General features: G+C 40.1%; 1 protein-coding gene across 1 annotated transcript in view; it reads right to left on the bottom strand.

Moving 5' to 3' along the window:
- Positions 1–12895: 12895 nt before the first annotated feature.
- Positions 12896–19863, bottom strand: part of ENGASE (endo-beta-N-acetylglucosaminidase) — a gene marked incomplete in the record, with an annotated part of 426929 nt that continues 419961 nt past the window's right edge. Inside the window, 1 exon segment of the mRNA XM_044068061.1 lies at positions 12896–15381. Coding sequence (XP_043923996.1) covers positions 14971–15381 — 411 coding nt within the window.

The raw sequence follows: 19863 nt of genomic DNA, 5'->3' as shown, positions 1-19863 counted from the left end.
TATTTCAACAGACTGCATTCTTATTTCTTCCACTTCCTTTTCAGGATACATTTGCAGAAGGCATTAATTATTCCAACCTGACAATGTCAGATTTTACATCAAATAAAGTTTTGCTTCATTTGATTATTTTAGTGATTTCTTTTTTGATGGATCTAACATTAGCCTTGCAGTGCTGGCATGGGGGTAGTTTGAAAGGATGTTAAGGCTTTTGTTTAACATACTAGTGGCTGAAACTCTTTATGTGAGTAACTAAAGTGTGATTCCACCACTTTCTATTTTTATATACCGACTGTAATTGCTTTTCTCTTTTCCTTGAGACACAGCAATCTTGGATATAGTATATTTAATTAACAGTGAGTGTAGGGGATGTAGAAGGGCCTTGGCCTCATAAAAATGATTTACATATTTTTTGTTAACTAACACTGAGTGCCATGGTATCTTGCCATTTGCTGTCCTTTGTTATCGCAATTATGAGGGTCAATCACAAAATACTTGCATTTTAGTCATGGAGCCAATTTGAAGGTTTTATATGTGCTTTTCTTCTACTTTTAATAGTTTCTTGATTTTGTAACACCACCATTAATTCTTACTGCTGAAATTTCCACTCTGTAGATGCTTCACTGGCATGAATTTATTATTGCAGTTATTTAATGTGCTGTACAGAGCTTGGAATAATTCACACAAAAGCAGTTAGGGAGCTTTATATACAGTGCCAGATGACTGGGTGACTGACACAGGGTATTTATACAGGGCATCATAGTTGCCATTTGAAAAATCCTCAAAGATATTATCATTTTTTAAATCAAATGTCATGTGTATAAGGAATGTCATGGTAAGGGTGAATGAAAAGGTGCAACGTTTAACTTGGCTCAACTGGCAAGGATGTTTGTCAAGGTATAGTACAACTGTGTAAGTTACAGTATTTGCCCAAATTCTTCATTGCTGCAGTAGCCTATGGGTGAATTCTGCCAAGGATACAGCAACCGGCCAGCTTTCCAAAGCTCTAATCCTCTCCAACAAAGTCACTCTGGCTGCCTTTAGGTTAGTCCCTTTTGGACAGAAGTATAAAAAGCAGCCAGAATGATTAAAAATCTTCAATACTTTCTTACCCCAAAAGAGGAGAAAGGGGAACTCATCCTGAAACAACCACAACTATTGTAAACAAAGAAAATTAACCATAACAAACAACAATCATCTCAACAATAATAGTTGTAACCCAGAGCAACTACATACAACAAGGAGAATGGATGGTGGATGTAGCTACTGCAACATTGAAGAGTTCGAACATCTGCTGTTAAGGGTAAGTGCAAGTTGCATAACTGCAATTCTCACTGCTGCAGAAGCCTATGGGTAAACTCCCAAAGGCAACCCAGTAGTGCCTGCAGAATGGTCTTTGTAAAGCCTGCTCTGGACCAAGGAAAGGAATCCAGTATGTAGTGCTTTGTAAATGTATGGATGAAGGACCAAGTCATAGCTCTCAACTTTCCATCTCCAAAATGAGGAACATTAGTCCTCATAATGTGGAACAAATGTGCAAAATGTGGAACACATACTAATGGCTTACTAACAACTAACAACTTCAACTAGGAAGGTCATAGGATGGTTAAAATATGCTGATTTTACTTATAAAGAAGTTCTTTTAATTAATTAACATGATTAATTTCTATTTGACATGGATTTCACTTAAAACAATTCCTAACACTGAATGTGTGACAGAGTCTTTCAATGTGGAACTTCGAGGAACATGAACTTTTTAAGACCCCAAATGAGGTACGTTCCTCATAATGAGGTACACTTGAGAGGTATGGACCAAGTAGTTGCCTCTAGAATGCTTCTAAAGTCCACCCTTTTTCAATATGCCATCAAAGAAGCTAAGGCCCTGTTAGAAATGGAATGTAACCCTGCCTGGAATGGTTTTGCCTCTGTGAGAGTAACAAACACCACAGCAGATGGCAACCATCTAGAGATGGTCTGTTTGGCCATGGACTGACTACTCATGGTCCTAGTATAAGAAATAAACAGCTGGTCAGATTTCCTGGAGGACTTGGTTTTATAGTTGTCTGTGCACATTCAAGGTATGAAGAAACTGATTGCCCTTGTTTTTTGGCTATGGATGAAAAATTTGGGAGACAAATGGCTTGATTCAAGATGAATGCTACGACAACCTTAGGTATGAATGTGGGATTAGTCTTCAGAGTGATGCTATTCCTATGGAAAACCAGACAGGGTTCCCCCACCATGACAGCATGCAACTCAGATACTTGCCTTGCTGTCAGAGCAACAAGTAAAACAGTTTTCCCAGGTAATGAACCTCAACTTCTCAAACAGGCAAGTTCAAAAGTGACAAACTCAGTTTCTCCAGCACAAAACTGAGATCATGGGAAGGAGGTATTTGTTTGCAAGGGAGTCTCATGTGCATCACCCCCTTCATAAACTGTTTGACCACAAACAGAGAAGAAAGAGGGAAATCCATGGACAGACGAGCTGAAACGACTGCTAAATACATTTTGATAGAAGCATATGAAAAGCCAGATGACAGGGGTGCAGACTCCCTGATGGGACCCTGGTTACTGGCTTAGCATCACCCAGAAAATCATCTCAATTTGCCAACATGTGCCTTTCTAATAGCTGGATTTCTTGCCTCCTTTAGTGCCTGCTGCATGTCCTCATGAAAAAGGTGTTTCAAAGGTATAAAAACTGAATCCTCCAGGCAGTCAGCTATAGTTGCTTGATGTGAGGGTGTATCAAGCTCCCCTTGTTCTGACTGAGTAGATCCAGTTTGTACGGAAGTTGGCGGTAACTGCCTTTGGACAATTCCATAAGTAGAAAGAACCAGTTATTCCTGGTTCAAAAGGGAGTAATCACAATGACTTTTGGTAAATCTTTTTGAATCTTCAGAAGTAACTTAGAAATTGTAGAAAGGGAGGAAAACATATAGGAAAATCCCTCACCAGGGGAATAAAAGAGCCTCTGATTTCCAAGCTTGTTTTTCAGGATTTCTGGAAAGTCTGTTTTGATAGGAGGTGAACAGATCTACATGAGATGTTCTCCACATCTGGATCAATTCCTAGAGTACCTCGGGATTGAGTTTCCATTTGTGAGGGTCTGTCCAGCATCTCCTGAGACTGTCTGGCACTATGTTTTGCTCTAATAGTATGCAAGAGGTCTAAAGAGTAAAGGAGTGTTAAGGAACTAGTTCCCAAACCATCACTGCCAGGTGGCATAGTTGAGATGACTTGGCAACCTTTAAGTACCATTTCATTGTGGTGCTCTATGTAATCATCTCATATGAAGGCCTGGTTTCCAAAGATGGTGCAGGACTTTTACAGTCTGAATCACAGCCAGAATTTCTTTGACATTTATTTGTTTTTGTCTGACCAAATTGCCTGATAGGCCATGCCTTTTTTTTCCTCACATAGAAATTCCACCCCAAGCAAAATCTAAAGAGTCTGTCAAGACTGATTGCTTTGGGCTAGTAGGAGAGAAAGAAGTCCTGGATTGAGATACATCTGATCCATCCAACATTGAGATTTGAAAATCTTGGTAATTCTTTCTTTTTCAGCCTTGCAAGAGGTACCAGTGTGATCACAGAAGCCATATGGTCTACAATTATGAAGAATTATATGGCTGAAGTACAAGTCAGATGAGAAAAGCACAGGAATACTTCTGATAAGCTATGCCTTTGTCTTGAGGTAAAAAGGCATTTTGCATGAGTGTCTCCTAGGCACCCTAAAAACACAATTCTGTTTAATGGAGTCAGGAAGGATATCAGAATGTTTATCTGACCCCAGATGAGTTAGGAGGGATGAAACCTTTGTTAAGGTCTCTCAGCATTTGGTCAAAGACAATGCTTAGTAAGCAAAATGTCGAAATAAGGAAAATGTGGATACTTTGCATCCTCCAGCGAGCTACCACATGAGCTAGGCTCTTTGTAAACACAGTAGATAGCCTGAAGGATAATGCAGAGAACTGATGATGTGAACCAGATGCACAAAATCTTAGGAATCTCCTGAATTGTATGCTACTGGAATGTGATGGTAAGCCTTCTCAAGATCTAGGGTTACCGTACCATAGTGATCTATGAGAATGGCTAATACTGACTTGAATGTAAAAATCTTAAACTTTTGAACTTTCACATAGAAACTGTGAAAGGAGAGATTCAAAACTAGTCACCAAAAGTGCTCTTTTTTTGTGGCCATAAATATTCCCAAGTGTTCTGCAGGAACATTTTCTATGACACCTTGCTTCTGATGTGTTTAAGTACCAGAGGAAACAACTCTGTTTGGGGAGTGAGGAAGAAACTACCCAACAGGAGGAGCCGTAATCCTCCTGAATCACCTTTAAAATCCATCTGTCTGTAATTATCTGACACCAAGCCTGAGCAGTAGGGGACAGATGATTTCAAACTGGGAAGGGACTATGAGTAAGATGTGGGGAAAAGGTGACTAGGTCTCTGGCATATAAGCATGAAGCTGTTGGCCCCTTCCTTTGGGAATTTCCTACTGGGGGGGCTTGTTACTATACTCTTTTTTTTTTTTCTCAGTGCATACTTTTTAAACAACAGAGTTGTCTAGCTTTAGCTTTAGAAGAAGAAGGAAGGGGGGGAAAAAAAAATCTTAGAAACTCCCTGCATTAATTTACCTCTGTCATCCCATGGTTTGAGTATCTGAGTAACGTATACAAAAGGTAAGGTGTTAGTTCCAATGAAAGGAAAAGGAGTACCAAAAGGGGGATAGGTAGGAAGAAATACTGCAACAGTGATCAGATGGACACTTACTGTTATGGTAAGTTCTTACACAAATGTATTATGTCTCGACTGAGTCACTGTTGCAGTATTCTTAACAAAATGGGTGATTCCTAGAGCTGTAGAAAAGTGGGTGGTAGGTTAAAAGGAACCAGAAGAAGACTCCAGGAGGCCAGACAGAATAGTTCTGGCAAACACTATCCTGGACCTTGAAAAAGCATATAAATTGTTTGTTTTGCGAAGATGCAAACAGAAGGCCAGGTGGCTGCTTCTAAACTGAACCTGGTGTCTACACCTTTGTAGAAAGCAACTGAAGAAGCCACTGCTTGTAGGATAGAGTCTTTCCATGGTGTGAATAGCAGAAAGAAAGCATTTGAAATCCATGAGGCAATAGATTATTTGGAAACTGGTTAGCCTAACCTGAATTCCACAAAGGAGTCAATCAGTTGATATGTTTTTCTGATATCCTTAGTTTGAATGTCTAGAGAGAACAGTACTCTTCCCCCCTTATTCTGGGGATTAGGAAAAAAATAGACAGAATGATTGCTTGGTTGAGCATAAACTTACTAACCACTTTTGGTGGGGAGGATGGATTGGCCCAGAGACCTACCCTATGTTTATCAAAGATAAGGACAGGAGGAATGGCCATGACAGCTTGTAGTTCTTAGACCCTGCAGGCTGAAGTCAAGGCCAAGAGGAGCACTGTTTTCCAAATACAGAATTTTAAAACAGCTGAGGCAGCTAGCTCAAAAGGGGGTAAAGTCAGCTTTTCCAAAACAAAATTAAAGTTCCAAGCAGGAGCAATTGGTTTCGGTGGGGGTTTAAGGTGTAAAACTCCCCTTAGGAAAAGTTTGACCTCTGTCTTAAACATAAGAGGGGTCTCCAAAGGAAGACAAGCATTAATAGGCAAAAAATGAGTTTAAATGGAAGAGTAGGTCAGCCCTGAGTGTAATAGGTCACATGAGTATTGGAGTACTGTGGAGGTGCCCATTTAAAGTGGTTAAAGTTTGTGTTTGATGCACTACATGGAAAATCTCTTTCACTTGGCTGTGTAAGACTTTCTGGTGTTAGATCTTCTGGCTTCCTGTAGACTCTGAACCACCTATTTGGAAGAATTCTGTCTGGTAGGAATTACAAATCTATCATCCAGCTGGTCAGGCTGACAGAGCTGAGATTGGGATGAAGGAGTTGTCCTTTCTGTTTGGTGATAAGATCTGGTTTTAGGGGGAATCTCCAGAACTTTCCCCTCTGATAGATGAAACAGGAGTTGGAACCAGTGCTGTCTCAGAATGGTGCCAAAAATGGAAGTTTTTGAAATTCCTTCTGGACATTGGGAACAGAGATAAAGGTGAGCACACATAAAGGAACTTCCCTGTTCATGTAAATAAGGCATATGCCCTCCAAGATAGAGGTGTCAGAGTCCTTGTACACCAGAGGAAGAAAATGGTTTCTGCAAGAGGTAAAGAGGTCCACCTGAGGGGTCCCTATCTCAATGCTATAGTCTTCAACACCACTGTGTTCAATAACCATGTCAGGATCTTCAAAGTCTCTGCTTAAAGAGTCTGCCAACATAATCTGTTGTGAGGGGAATGTATGTGGCTGAGAGAGTTAGATTCACCCGAAAGGCTAGGTGTCAAACCTCAAGTGCAAGTCTGCACAGACTGTAGGATCTTGTTCTCCCATTTGTTAATGTACCACATTACTGTGGTGCTGTCTGTGCATACCAGAAGAGTGCCTGGTTTCCAAAGGTGAGAGAAGGTCTGTAGGGCTTCCTTTAAGTTGACGTGTGTTCTTTTATAACGTGGGCCTGGCACTCCCCCTGGATTTTGTGGTCTTCTGTTTAAGCCCACCACTCACTGTCTGACACATCTGTAAACAGGAATTGGTTGTGTGGGACTGGAGTGAATGGAAGATCTGGATTGAGAGTAACCTGGTTGCGCCACCAAAGGAGTTCCTTCTTGACACAAGGACGAAGAGGGATGATGGTATCAAGAGGATGACAGTGTTGTGACCACACCGATTTCAGGTACCATTGTGTTTTAATCATGTATAATCTGGAGAGTAGTAATATAAGGATGGTGGCAGCCATAAGTTTCAAGGCCCTGGGAGCTTGTCTGGTTGAGAAATTATCCTGTCTGGAAGGCAGAAGAAACTCTTTGGCAGTTAACATTTTCTTGAGGAACAGAGGCCTGCATGGAAGACATGTCTAGGTGGCATCCCAGGAATATCTGTTATTGGGAAGGAGTGATCTGGGATTTTTTGTAGTTGATAGTGAACCCCAGGAGGGTCAAAAGTTTTATTATGTAATGGAGCTTTAGACGAATGTCCATGGATACAGCCTGGAGTAGAAGGTCATCCAGGTATGGGAAAATATGAATACCCTGAGAGCATCAGAAAGCCACTACTGGGGCCACACACTTGGTGAAAACCCTTGGAGCTGTACTAACTGAAAATACGATAACCCATTAAAAAAATGAGCTATTTTCTGCAGGAAGGGCAAATGAGAATATGAAGGTAAGCATCTTTTAAATATAAGGATACAAGGAAAGCTAGAGGCAGTAGAAAAGGTAGACAAGTTTGCAGGGACAGCATTTTAGAAGATGGTACTCTCAGAAAAGTGTTTAACCTGGAGGGATCCAAGATGGGCCTCAAACAATTCTCCTCTCTGGGAACCAGAAACAGTCTGGAATAAGAACTGCTTCCATGGTTCCCTGGGACAGTACATATTGTATGATGGGCTCTAGGAAATGTAGCTGGTTGGGGGGACTCCTCCTTGGAGCTGGGCTGTTCTCTCAAGACATGAAATAACCCTCCTTGCAACTAGTCAGTACCTACTTGTCTGAGGTTATTATTTCCTAGACAAGGACAGAACAAGAAAGTCTTTTTGTGACTGAGGTGGAAGGGTGGGGGTTGGTGGGGAGAGGGATAGGAAGAGGGAAATAGTCACAGGGCCCTACTAGTAAACCAAGGTCTCTCAGAAGGGGTATCCCTCTCTGTTTTCTCTGAAAATCTTTTCTTGGGAGCTTTCCTTTGTCTAAGAGGAATTCTGAAATATCTCTTGGTGATGGAGGTGGATTTAGCTGGATAATTTCTGTGGTACCTAGAGACAGTCGACAGTAGGATTTGGCAGCAGTCTTTCATAGTTTTGCCCTGTTCCTGCAAAGACTTGAAGAGAATGGCAGGTTGAGGTCCAAAAAGGAGATTATCATCTAAGAGAGTGCCCCAGCAGACCAAAAAGGTGATTGTTTTTTAAGGGAGTATCCAAAAGCTTAGATTTTAAATCTTTTGGGATAGGCTGACTCATCAACTAGGCATACTGCCTAATCACTGAACCAATGGTAGCTGCCCTGGAAGAGGCAGCCACAGCATCATAGCTGCATTTTATACTGTGCCTGGATATTTGAGAAGCCTGGGCCACTAAAGACTGCATGAGTTGCTTTGAGTCTGGAGTCTGTGGCTCTCTGATGGTCTTGCTTAAAGACTGTAAGACTGAGAAGCAAGTATTTGGTCATTTGAGTTTGATAATTTATAGTCCTAAAGGCTAAACTTTCTTGCCTTACCTGTCCATTGCTAAAGGTTTGCCCAAAGCCAGCTAGATGGTGGCTGGGTCTGTCACAATATTTTTGTAGAGGTACTGGAGTTTCATCATGAACTTTGTAGAACCTATCTGGTGTTTTTGGAGCAGGGGGTTGAGTATAGAGCTCAAGAGTTAGTATGAAAGCATCCAGGTAAGAATTCAGCACAGGTGGGACTGGAGGAAGAGTGGAAGTGCCCATCTCCAAGAAATTGTAATATCTCGTATGGAACCTCAGACACTTGTTGTTTGAAAGGTCATTGAAATGTTTCATCATGCTCTGTAAGGCTTCTCCAACAGAGTCCTCTTCCAAGATGGAAACTGGAGAAAGTGAATTTCCTTTAATTGAAGAATTTTGTTTTGGAGAGTGCAACTGGGACTGGGACAAGTAATTTAGAGAACGATCCAAATCCCTATCTGGTTCCTCATCAGAAGAAGAGAAATCCAATGTTGGTTTATGTGGTGTTGTTTACGAGGCATGATGGCCTTGAAAAGCCCCAGAGAAAAATCAAACTATTCTTTTTTTCTTGAATGCAGTAGGTGATGCTGTGTGCTTAAGTTTTTGTTTTTTCTTTTTCAGGGTGATGTCCACCTGAATAAGCTTAGGAGGTTCTGAACCTTGGTGAATTTCTATGAGGGTTTTTGTGAATCTCTTCCTGCCCAAGATCTGAGGGATTCCACAACGTCCCTCCAACATACTGATTCATGGTTCGTTGATGGACTCTGCCATCTGCAATAACTCATGGGGTCACAGTATGGGACTTGTGAGAAGATGACTGGCATACTGCGGGTCCGACCACCTCAGCAGATATTCCCGATTCCAACAGGATATCTGGCGAATCCTCTCTTGGTCTCCAAGTTTTTGCTTGGGCAGGAGGCCTTCATCCAGGCATTCCGACATAGTGTATTGAGCCAAGCATTTAAGAAGCTGCATCTCAAGAAAAGTATTAAAAGTGAACAGCCTAGCTCAGAGGATTTTTAGGAAGCAAGACTGGTAGATGGTACAAGATTTATAGTCATGTTTGGGGCCTAGACAAAACAGACACTTAGTGTGCAAGCCTTTGTATGGAATTTGTCTACTGCACACACACTTACCCCTTCTAGCTGACATCTAACAGTTAGCAAAAACTGACAAGAAATTAGAAGGTTCCCCAACAAGGTACTTAAGTGATCTGACAAATGAAGCTATGGTACCTAGCAACCAAATGTTTATAGGCCATCAAGTGCAATAACCTGTGTTTAGGGTGGCAGCTAGATCTTTTGATCTCTTATGTATATCTGTTTTTATACCCTGATGGCTACAAGCTGAGGTCATTGCATGAATGTATGTCCTATGAAGTCAAAGGTTTGGTGCACCAGCTGGATGTTAGCAAGTGACAACCTATCTGTTAAGAATAATGCAACAGTGGCACAGTCAGGACATCTTCAGAGTAGAGAAAAACTCAAAATTTATGACTTTAAATCTTCTGAAAACTTCTGGTTATGTAACCAAAGAAATCTCCTCAAAACATTTTCTGAAGTATTAGCCCTGGAAACAGTATCAGCACAATTATACACACTCTAAGTCATGTTTAGAAACCTGAGGCAAGTTAGGCTCAATCCGATTGGCATAACACCTACCTTCAGGAGTCAGGGAAGAATAAAAATTCTTCCAAGCTTTTAGTACACTTCAAAATGAACTTCCTCGTACAGCCCTGGTAATTCAGGATACTGAAGTCTAATGTGGCATAAGAAAAAAGTATCTTACCCTATCTGTCCAACCATCATCCCTCTTTAGCACCAAGAAATGGATTGGAGTAAGCAAAATGCTTTTTCACTACTTGAGATATGACTTACGGTAGCAAAATCAGCTGTAGGATGAGAATACAGAAATGTATTTGCATGTGAAACTAATGACTTTTTTAAGAGCCAATGGCAGAGAAGCAGGAGAATTATAGGCAACTTTTAATGCATACCCTAAAGCAGGCAAAATAGGAGGAATGGGTGCAGAAGCAGGGACTTTGTATTCATGTAAAGCAAAACATCTGCCCAACTCTAGGGGAACATCTGTCTGTTCCCAAGCAAACATGTCCCTCAATCTGGAAACAGTCTCAGAAAAAGAAAAACCTAACAGTGGTACCACTTTGGGCTTACCATCCATAGAACTGGAGTATAGAATCCTGGGGTGAGCTAACCCTGTCTCTATGTCAACATCAGATTCATTAGAAAATCCATCCTCTTCCTTAGAAAGAAAAAGGCAGCAGCATTAGCAGAAGACATATAGCACCCACAGTTGACTAACTGTAATAAATTCCTGTCTGGGGTAATTTTATTGACAGGAACTGTTAGATATATATGTTTAGACACTTATAACAATGCATACATGCTTTTGTTTATTAGAATATATACATGTAGTAAAATATAACAGTGCATGTACACTTTTGTTTGCTAGAATATATGTAGGAAAATATAGTCACTTGCATGTACATTTTTGTCTACTAAATATGCAGGCTTCACATTTAACTAAATGTGTTACAGAATGTCTGGTATTTGGTACAAGCTTTAAGAAAAACAGATAAGAATCCAGGTGCAGGGAGTATCGGAGACAGAAACATTCCTGACAGAAAAGACTCCCTGAAAGTCTAACATTATTTACCTTTAAACAGAATACAATAAACAAACTGTATGATATCAGAAAAATACCAAAATACTGACTTTGAAAGTTTCCAACAGACTGCAAATTCCAAAGACTGCTTTTATAAAAAATGTATATAAAGGACATTGAAAGTGTATGATGTTAGATCTGATTTTTGTTAAATCTGGTACATGTACATGTAGGAACGTTTGTTCTGAGGTAACTGGACATTATCATTTATACTGCCTGAAAAGTTTAACCTAATGCATTAAAACCTGTAAACTGTGACATTATCGTACATGTCATCTGTTGCATAGACAAGTTATTTTATTAGCAACTGCGCAAAGTTCAGTGCATTAATTAGACTTTGGTTTCGGCTAGCACCAGCAGCACAAACATCTGTATTTAATTTTTCAGGAATCATTTCTTTATTTTCAACATGATTAACTTGGTTTCTTTTTTATAAGTGAATCCTTAAAGGGTTAATGGCAAGGGGGCAGCATATCATTCTGTACAAAAGGTCTCTTTCTCCAGACACCTTAAGAAGACCGTTTCAAAGTCTCTGCCATACCCATGTAGCTAAGATAATAAGAAAATCATCCTAGTCATCCATCTTGTATGGCATCTAAGTTCAAGGAAGTTGTAGTACCACTCTACTCAGCCCTTATTAGATATTAGACCCATCATTGAATACAATGCCTCCTCTGGAGTGTATCTAACCAGGCACTTGCAACAGTTAGAATGTCTACAAAGGTTTCTCACCAGAGAATTCAAGGCATGAATACCCTGTCCTATGCTGATCACCTAAAGGTACTGTCTCAGAATTCAGTCTACTGCAGGCTGCTGAGAAGGGATCTTTGCCTGGCTTACAGGGCTTCCTCAGACCCAGCTCTGATGGACCTGTTGCACATGTGCAAAACAAACAGCATCAGAAACGCTAGACCTAGAGCTCTGAACTTCACTTGTGACATAAACAGATGCATTAGAGAGATGGATGTGTGTTACAAAGGATCACCACACTATGCAATAGGCTCCCCATCCATGTAAAACAGAGTTCATCCCTGACTTTATTCAAGCCAAACCTTGTCAACTGGATGGAAGATTGCACATTTACCCCAGTCTGGCCCCCGTGTCCCTTATGGACATAGACCATCAATAGGAAAAGTATTATCCTAACACCACACACACACACACACACACACACACACACACACACACACACACACACACACACACACACACACACACACAAATCCTTAGCTACCTGCCTACTAAAATGCCCCCTGTATGATTCTGGAGATCCAAATGGTTTGGGGTGCGCAGCTAGGCTTGTAGAGGCCCTAGTGGTCATTAGCCTAGTAACATCTTATGAACGGATGTCCACATTTTTTCTGTAACTTCACTTTTTGAATGACTTATAAAAATTGATACACTACCTCCTTGCATGGTAGGCTGTTCTAGGTGAAAAGAGTTTAGTGATAGCAGAACTTGTTCATGAATATTACTTGGCGAAAACTTTTGCCAAGACATATGTAAGGGCTCTTTATACAGTACTGCCCAGAAATGGCCTCCAGAAAATTAGTTCTCTTAGAAATGGAGGAGTTTTTAATTACACCAGTAAACCAGACCTATGACACGGCAAAAACAAAAACATCACAGGCACAACTATATTAATGTATAAGTAACTGCTGTAAACAAAGGAGAATGTTTCTTACCTTTGTCCTCTCTGATGACAACTACTGTTGCAACATTATTTGCTTTGTAGTACATGTTGTTTAATGAACTACAGAACATTTTCTTGGAAATACGCTTTATTACACTGCCAGTAGTACGTCATAACTGTTTACTAATTCTGAAAAAGTAATACAATTATAGAAAAGTGTTTTGGTAATACTTTACATTGTAGAAAAAAATCAATGTACTTCAGATAAAGCATCCCTTGTTCTTCGTGAATTGCCTTTTACTCAGTGGTAATGGACGTTTTACCATCTACCCAGTTCTTTGAAGGATTACCACTCTTTAGGGACAGAAAGAAGTATTTGGCAAACAATCATTACCTGAATTTTTATCACTTTACTCCTGACTTTGTTTCCTTGCTGAAAAACAGGGCTTAAACCTGTCTGCACTTTAACTTTGCTTTAAAGTACCAGTAAGTTACAGCATGTACCAGTAAGTTACAGCATGTCATTATTTTTTTAATCCAGCAGTGACCAGTCAGGCCCAAGTGCCTCTTCAAAAAGGACAACTCCACCCTTCCATTCCTTTTAATTCACCAAAGACAATGTTCCTACTATTAACAGTTTTATTTACCAGAAGACTGAAAAAACACTGCTTGCCTCTTAGTTGATAAGCTTACAATCACAGGTCACAATAAAAAGGCCAATGCCTCATAACACTTGAACTCTCAAGTTATTTTGTGTGTCAGTTTTTCTCTGCCCACATATCTGGGCCACTTGTCCAGACTGGATACTAGAAAGCCTTTGAAAGCATGCCAGGCCAAGTTTGGGAAATCTAAAATGTTAATCATAAACGGCTAAAATTGTCAGCTGGGAATTTATTGAAGTTACAAAAGACTTCAAATTAGGATATCTACTTTGCTTGGAAGAAGATTTAAAAGGACCATTAAGGACATTTAAAATGTCAGTTAACTTAAACAATGAAACATAATTAGTCATAGTCTACAAAGATACTTTAAAATGAAGGTGATGCACAGTGCAGTCACTACATGCAAATGGTGAGACCCAGTACCTGAAATACCAGTGTTGAGTTCTTGTCATACTAACAGGAAACAATGTGCACTCCAGGAGAAAGATGAACATAATTAAAAAAAAAATACACACATTCGCAAGACAGCCCCCATAAGGTCACTGTGGACAAAACAAATTATAACATGATACTAACTACCTAGAATGATGTAGAGGGGGATGTTAGTGCATAAAAGATCAACAATTAATGAAACATGTTTAGTTTGAGTGAAAATGTCCTTTTAAGATGAAACTTGAAACCTTGGTCCAGTTAAATAACTTGCTCAGATTCACATAGTATACATTGATGCATACTATGGGATTCAAATGAAGCCTTGCTAGAAAAAGTTTTCATGACCATGTGACTTTATTAATCTTTGTTATATTACCACAGCGAGCTCTATCCTAAAATCTCCATGTCATACCAGAACACTGGTCTGCTCAGCAGTACTGATGTAGAATACGTATCAACACTGTTGTTTGGGAATAAGTAACTGCTTCACAAACTCCTCCTTTATAAAATATATGTGTGTGTGTCTGTGTATGTGGTGGGAGATAAATGTTACCAGCTTAGCACTTTTCACTGGTAGGAGAGGCTGGGACATTGTTTTACAGGCACTTTGTCACATTTCACATCTCAAGAAGGGACACAAATGATTCAATGATGTTGGTGCATATCTATGGATAGCTAAGAAAGAAACACAAGTGTGTGTAATGATGTTACTGCACATCTGGGAATATGCTGGAACTGGAAGAGAGGAAAACATGTAGCAAGGGCAATGCATGTCTTTGTTCGCCCTGGGAAAGGAAAAGAAAAAATATATTATGATGGTCTTAGACATCAGCACTCATGCAAGGGAAGGAACAGGAGGAAATGGCAAGCACAGTTGAGGGATAGATATGCAATAACCTTTTCAGACCAGCCAGTCTTGTTAGAATTGCCCTACGGCTATGAAATTTAGAGAGTGACAGGGCCTTGCTATATACACACCACATTGAGAGGAAAGGTAATTCATATGGAGGACAGAAGAAATGAGGGCGACATTCAGGTAAGTGGTGAGTGGCTTACTGGGATATAGAGCTCATCTATATGGACCCTGCCAACAAGAAACAGAAGTCTGTATTAAATGAAAAGTGTAACCTACCTTCCTTTCTAAGGATAGCAAATAAGACCTACATTTTGCTCCTTACACACAGAGGACTGTGCTACAAATGTAGAAAAAGGTAGAAGGTAACATAATATTTGTCACCCAGTCACCCTGACAGCATTACAATGAAGAAATAATACTAGGATTCACTGTTTTTCTAAATAGTTGACAACCAATCTAGAGCAGTTTGAACTCTGCCCCACAAAGCCTTCCTTTGTAATTGGCTGCACTAAAAACTCTACTTGGCCTGATGTACCAACAGGGGGATCAGGAATAGGAATATCCACAACACGGTAAACTCTGTTATATGCTCGTCCAATCAGCACCATCTTTTCTGATTCTGCAATGGTCACAGACTGATGGTGCTCCATTCCCTTACAGAAGATTCGGAAATTAACTGCGGTGTTAGGTGGATAGAACCATCGCAGAGTGGTACTGAGGTAGAGCTGGTTTTCCCTTTTTTTGCAGTCGTTGAAGCCTCTTCGCCAAAGAGTGTTGCACATGGTCAGATTCTGTACTTGAACAGGGGCAGCAAAAAGACTGTTTACATCCAGAATCTGGAAACAAGCAAGCACAAGTGAGACATTGTCATTTTTGTTATAAAAAGAAAACAAAAATATCACACATTTTGCTAATAAACTAATCTTAATTGAATTAATGAAGGTACAACAACTGGGTATAGTTGGTCATCTAAGACTATTCTACAGCTACCTGTTGAAATGTTGGCACTTGTAATGCTGAGTGCTGAAAATCAGAAAAGAAAGAAAAAAATGGTGAAAAGTGACTCTCGAAAATTGCTTTTCTCCTTAAAACTTCTTTTTGGGGGGGCAACCCCCACACACCCATAAACTGTTGTACACCAATTCCGAGATTGCCATACCTTGGAGGAAAGGAAATATTGTGAGAAATGGCATCTCAGACTTAGGACTCGTATATGTAAGTCAGCTCTTTCAGCCATTCAGTCTCTATATTTGAGACTCGTTCTAGCGGATCCTTACATTTCAAATGGTTACCCTATTCTACATCTTAAAGAACCCTGTACAGAAGCAAATGTCTTGCAATCATGATTAGACCATCATATAAATGCAACAAAAGTTTACAAAGTCTGAACTCTCAAACACTGGAAATGACCAAAAAACTGTTTTTACAAACACCATTTTCAAATATGCAAAAAGAAGCAAGTATCCATGTTAAATGATAAAACCAACATTCAGTAACAAATAATATATGAAAACACAAAAAAAAATGTTTCAAAGTAAATCAAGCTTTCAGACTAGACATCATATCATGTCCTTCATCAGGTACTAGATGACTAACTTATCATGGGAAACTTGATAGACTAGTACACCTTATCTGCACATCCTTTAGTATTCACCTGACCACAGCCTTCAGAGGGACAACTGTAAGGACAGACATGGCACCTCTAACTCCACATCTGTATAAGTTCACTTTTATTTGTATAAGTTCCCTTTTGCAATAAAAATGCAATTAATTTCCACAACCCCACAATTCAGTCCTCTGCCTCTTTCAAAGTTACTAATAAAGGAACATGGTCCAACAGTCATCAATAACCAATATCTATGGAATCAAAGAACTGTATCAAATCTGGATAACCCATTTGGCTCCAAAGTCTCAAGCTATCTTGATTAAAAGTAAACATAACTATTTGGGAGATGTAGTCTTTTCAAATCAGCAAAAAGAAAAATGCTAACTACAGTGGTCAAGAAGTCTTTTGATTTTTAATTAGATTACCAGGAATACATAATATGATTAAAAATGGGTTAAAGCGTAAGGCTGAAATCCTCCCAGCAATATTATTATTAACCCTTTCTGCAGCTCTCAGGACATCCCTATTCACCCCAGTATGATCTGCACCAAGTTGAGTCTGAACCACAGAGATAAAATAATTGGGACATTCTCAGTTAAAACAGTGTAGAGTTGTGCTAGGAACTTATCATAAACATATATGTTTGAGTAGATTAACTCTTATAGTGCTCACTTTTGGGATACCTTGCATACCAATAGCCTGGCTTCTACAGCATTTCCCCCCATCCCCCATAGCTTTGACTGAAGCCCTCCTACCAGGATGAAAAGACATGAGTGGTATAAGAGATGTGTCTGGTGATGCCATTTTCTGATCTTTCTTGCCTTAGCCCACTCACAAGGTAGAAGATCTCAGTGCCTAAAGCAGAAGGTCAGTGTGGTACAGGTCCACCCCAGAGGTTCCTAATTTCGATAACTAGGGAATAAGAACAGATAAAAGAGGTAGCCAGGCAGGAAAGTGAGAAAGAAGTTGCAATGGGTATGTGCAACCCCAATCCACACTGGAAGAACAAACAGTACAGTAGGATGGAGGGAGGGTACCTGGACTTTAACAGTGAATCTATTCAGACATTTACATATGCCATAACGTAGTGTAAATAAGTAATCATAACACAACTGTACTATGTTCATCCAGTTCTCATTTTTGGAATATTCCCAAAACAATAACGTGATGGATAGGAGACACCAGCAGCTAAGAAATAAGGCCCTGCAGGATATCACATGCAAATCCTGCCCTACCATGGAAGTTGTCCCTAGGTTGTTATGCTTGGAAAAAGTATGGACATAAACCTAGGGTGCTGAATTGAGAATAGGCTGTGTGGTAACAATGTTAGGGAAAGCTGTGGTAGCTGCAGTTTCTCTAGGGGAATGTGCTCTGATGTGAACAGCAATAGTCTTCTTATGGGATAAGTGGCAGGAAAGGAAGCATTTAGCAAGCTATTTGGAAATAATTTATTTACTCATCTATTTAATGTCCCTTTTGCAAAGGAAACAAATAGTTGATTAGACCTGAATTCTTTGGTTCTATGCAAACAATGCCTTCCCTGCCTGTACATATCCAGGAATGAGGTTGTCCTTTTTCTTTTGGTCTAAGGCTTACGGAGAATAACTGGAAATTGACTGAAATGAAGACATAACTCAGAGACCACTTTAGGCATAAAAGAAAGGTTAGTACACAGGGTTCCCTATCCTAGTGGAATACTAAAAAGGGTTCTCTACAAATTAAGGCTCCTGGACTTAAGGGACTGGAGAGCAGCTCAAGAGGCAAAATAAGCTAATTCAAAATTTTGCTATGGTCAGCATTTCTATGACATAGCTGAGATCCCATGGAGGATAAGTTTCCTTTCTAGGTGGCCTAAAATGCAGGACCTGTTTTAGAAACCACTTAACACTGGGCCTAGAGTACAAAGGTGGATCCGTGTTTAGACAGGTGGAAATGGCAGCAGTATGCACTTTGACTAAAGTATAACTGAATCACAGACTAGCCACAGATGGTAATATCCACCCCAACCCTGGCCCTTCCCATCCACTCAATTCTAATTCCACCCTATCCTCCCCTCCACTTCTCAATCTAAACTCTAGACACTTTAACTCTCTTCTGACCTGTCATCTAAACATCAGAAGTGTAAACAATAAGATTCACAACCTACATGCCCTTTTAGCTACTTGTTCCCGAGACCTACTATGTCTCACAGAAACCTGGCTTAAACCAAGTACGAAAGACACACAGATAATCCCACCAGGGTATGATATACTAAGAGCAGACCAAATAACTTGTAAAGGTGGCGGTGTAGCCATACTCTACAAAAATACATTACAAATCTCCCTTGCCTCTCCACACCCCCTCCTAACAAACAATGCCGAAATTCTACTTGTAAAACTTCAACCAAACAAACATAAAAGCATAAATATAGCATGTATTTACATCCCCCCAGGCAACAATAATAACAAAACCTTAGAGGACTTTCTCCACTGGTTAACTCAAACTCACCCCCAGAAATCCATAGTGTTAGGTGACTTCAACATCGATTGGAATTCCTTCTCATCTAGCAGCATAAATCTACATGGCTGTTCTCAGCTCATATCCACTCCTACCAGACTAGGTAAACCCCAAAACAAAGACAGCATCCTGGACTGGATTCTTACTAATAAAGATCCTGACCAGTACTCAGCAGGTACTCACCCAGAGGACATGAGTGATCACTTACTCACCTATGTTATCAAATTCAAGAAAATCACCCCCTTCTTACAACCATAAAAAAAATCAGGAACAATAATAAATTCAACGCCTCCATTTTTCAAACTGAACTTAAAGCCCACAACTGGACAATACTCAAATCTCTTCCTCTTGAAGAGGCAGTTATCTACTTCAACACTACCTTCCTCAAGATTCTAGATTCCCATGCTCCAATATGGTCCATTAGAACTAAAACCAAAACCGCACCATGGCTCTCTAAGGAAACAAAATCCTATCTAGAAACAAGATGTGGGTCACATGGCGTACCTCTAAAGACCCACACTTCCACCAAACCTTCCGGCAACTTAGAAATGAAACTAAAAGAATGATCTTAAATGATAAAAAAAACTTCTTCCTCCACCTCCAACACAAACACCTTAATAATCCACAAAAATTCTGGGCAGGCTTAAACAAGCTCCTGCACCCAGGCCAGGCAACCACCCCCACTCCAACAACTTGCAAACAACAGTGCCCTGTAAATATTGCTAACACATTCAATAGTTTCTTCACAGAAACTATACAATCCCTGGCCACACAATTCAAACAAACAACCAGCCCACTCCACTACCCATGCCAGCAGAATACTACAACTACATCAGATCATCTATTTACCTTCGATCCAGTACCCATATCCTCTATAACATCTCTTCTTAAAAACTAAAACCCACTAAGCTAGCAGCTGACCTTCTCCCAGCTGAGTTTCTGCAAAAAGCAGCTGAGGCCATTTCCTATCCCGTCTCCATAATCATAAACCGTACCTTGTCAGAAGCCTTCATCCCCTCCATATGGAAAATGTCACACATTATTCCTCTCCATAAAGGTGGTAGCTCACTAGAGCTAACCAACTACAGACCTATAGCTATACTCTCACCCCTGGCCAAAATTATGGAAAAGTATGTCCACAAACAACTGACGGAACACCTCACCAAAAATAAAATTCTAGCCAACTCCCAACATGGCTTCAGGCCAAATCACAGTA

This window comes from Protopterus annectens, chromosome 4.part0 (genome assembly GCF_019279795.1).
Source record: "Protopterus annectens isolate FY-2018-M chromosome 4.part0, PAN1.0, whole genome shotgun sequence".
Lineage (NCBI taxonomy): Eukaryota > Metazoa > Chordata > Ceratodontiformes > Protopteridae > Protopterus > Protopterus annectens.
This window is presented reverse-complemented; position numbering and strand designations above follow the sequence as displayed.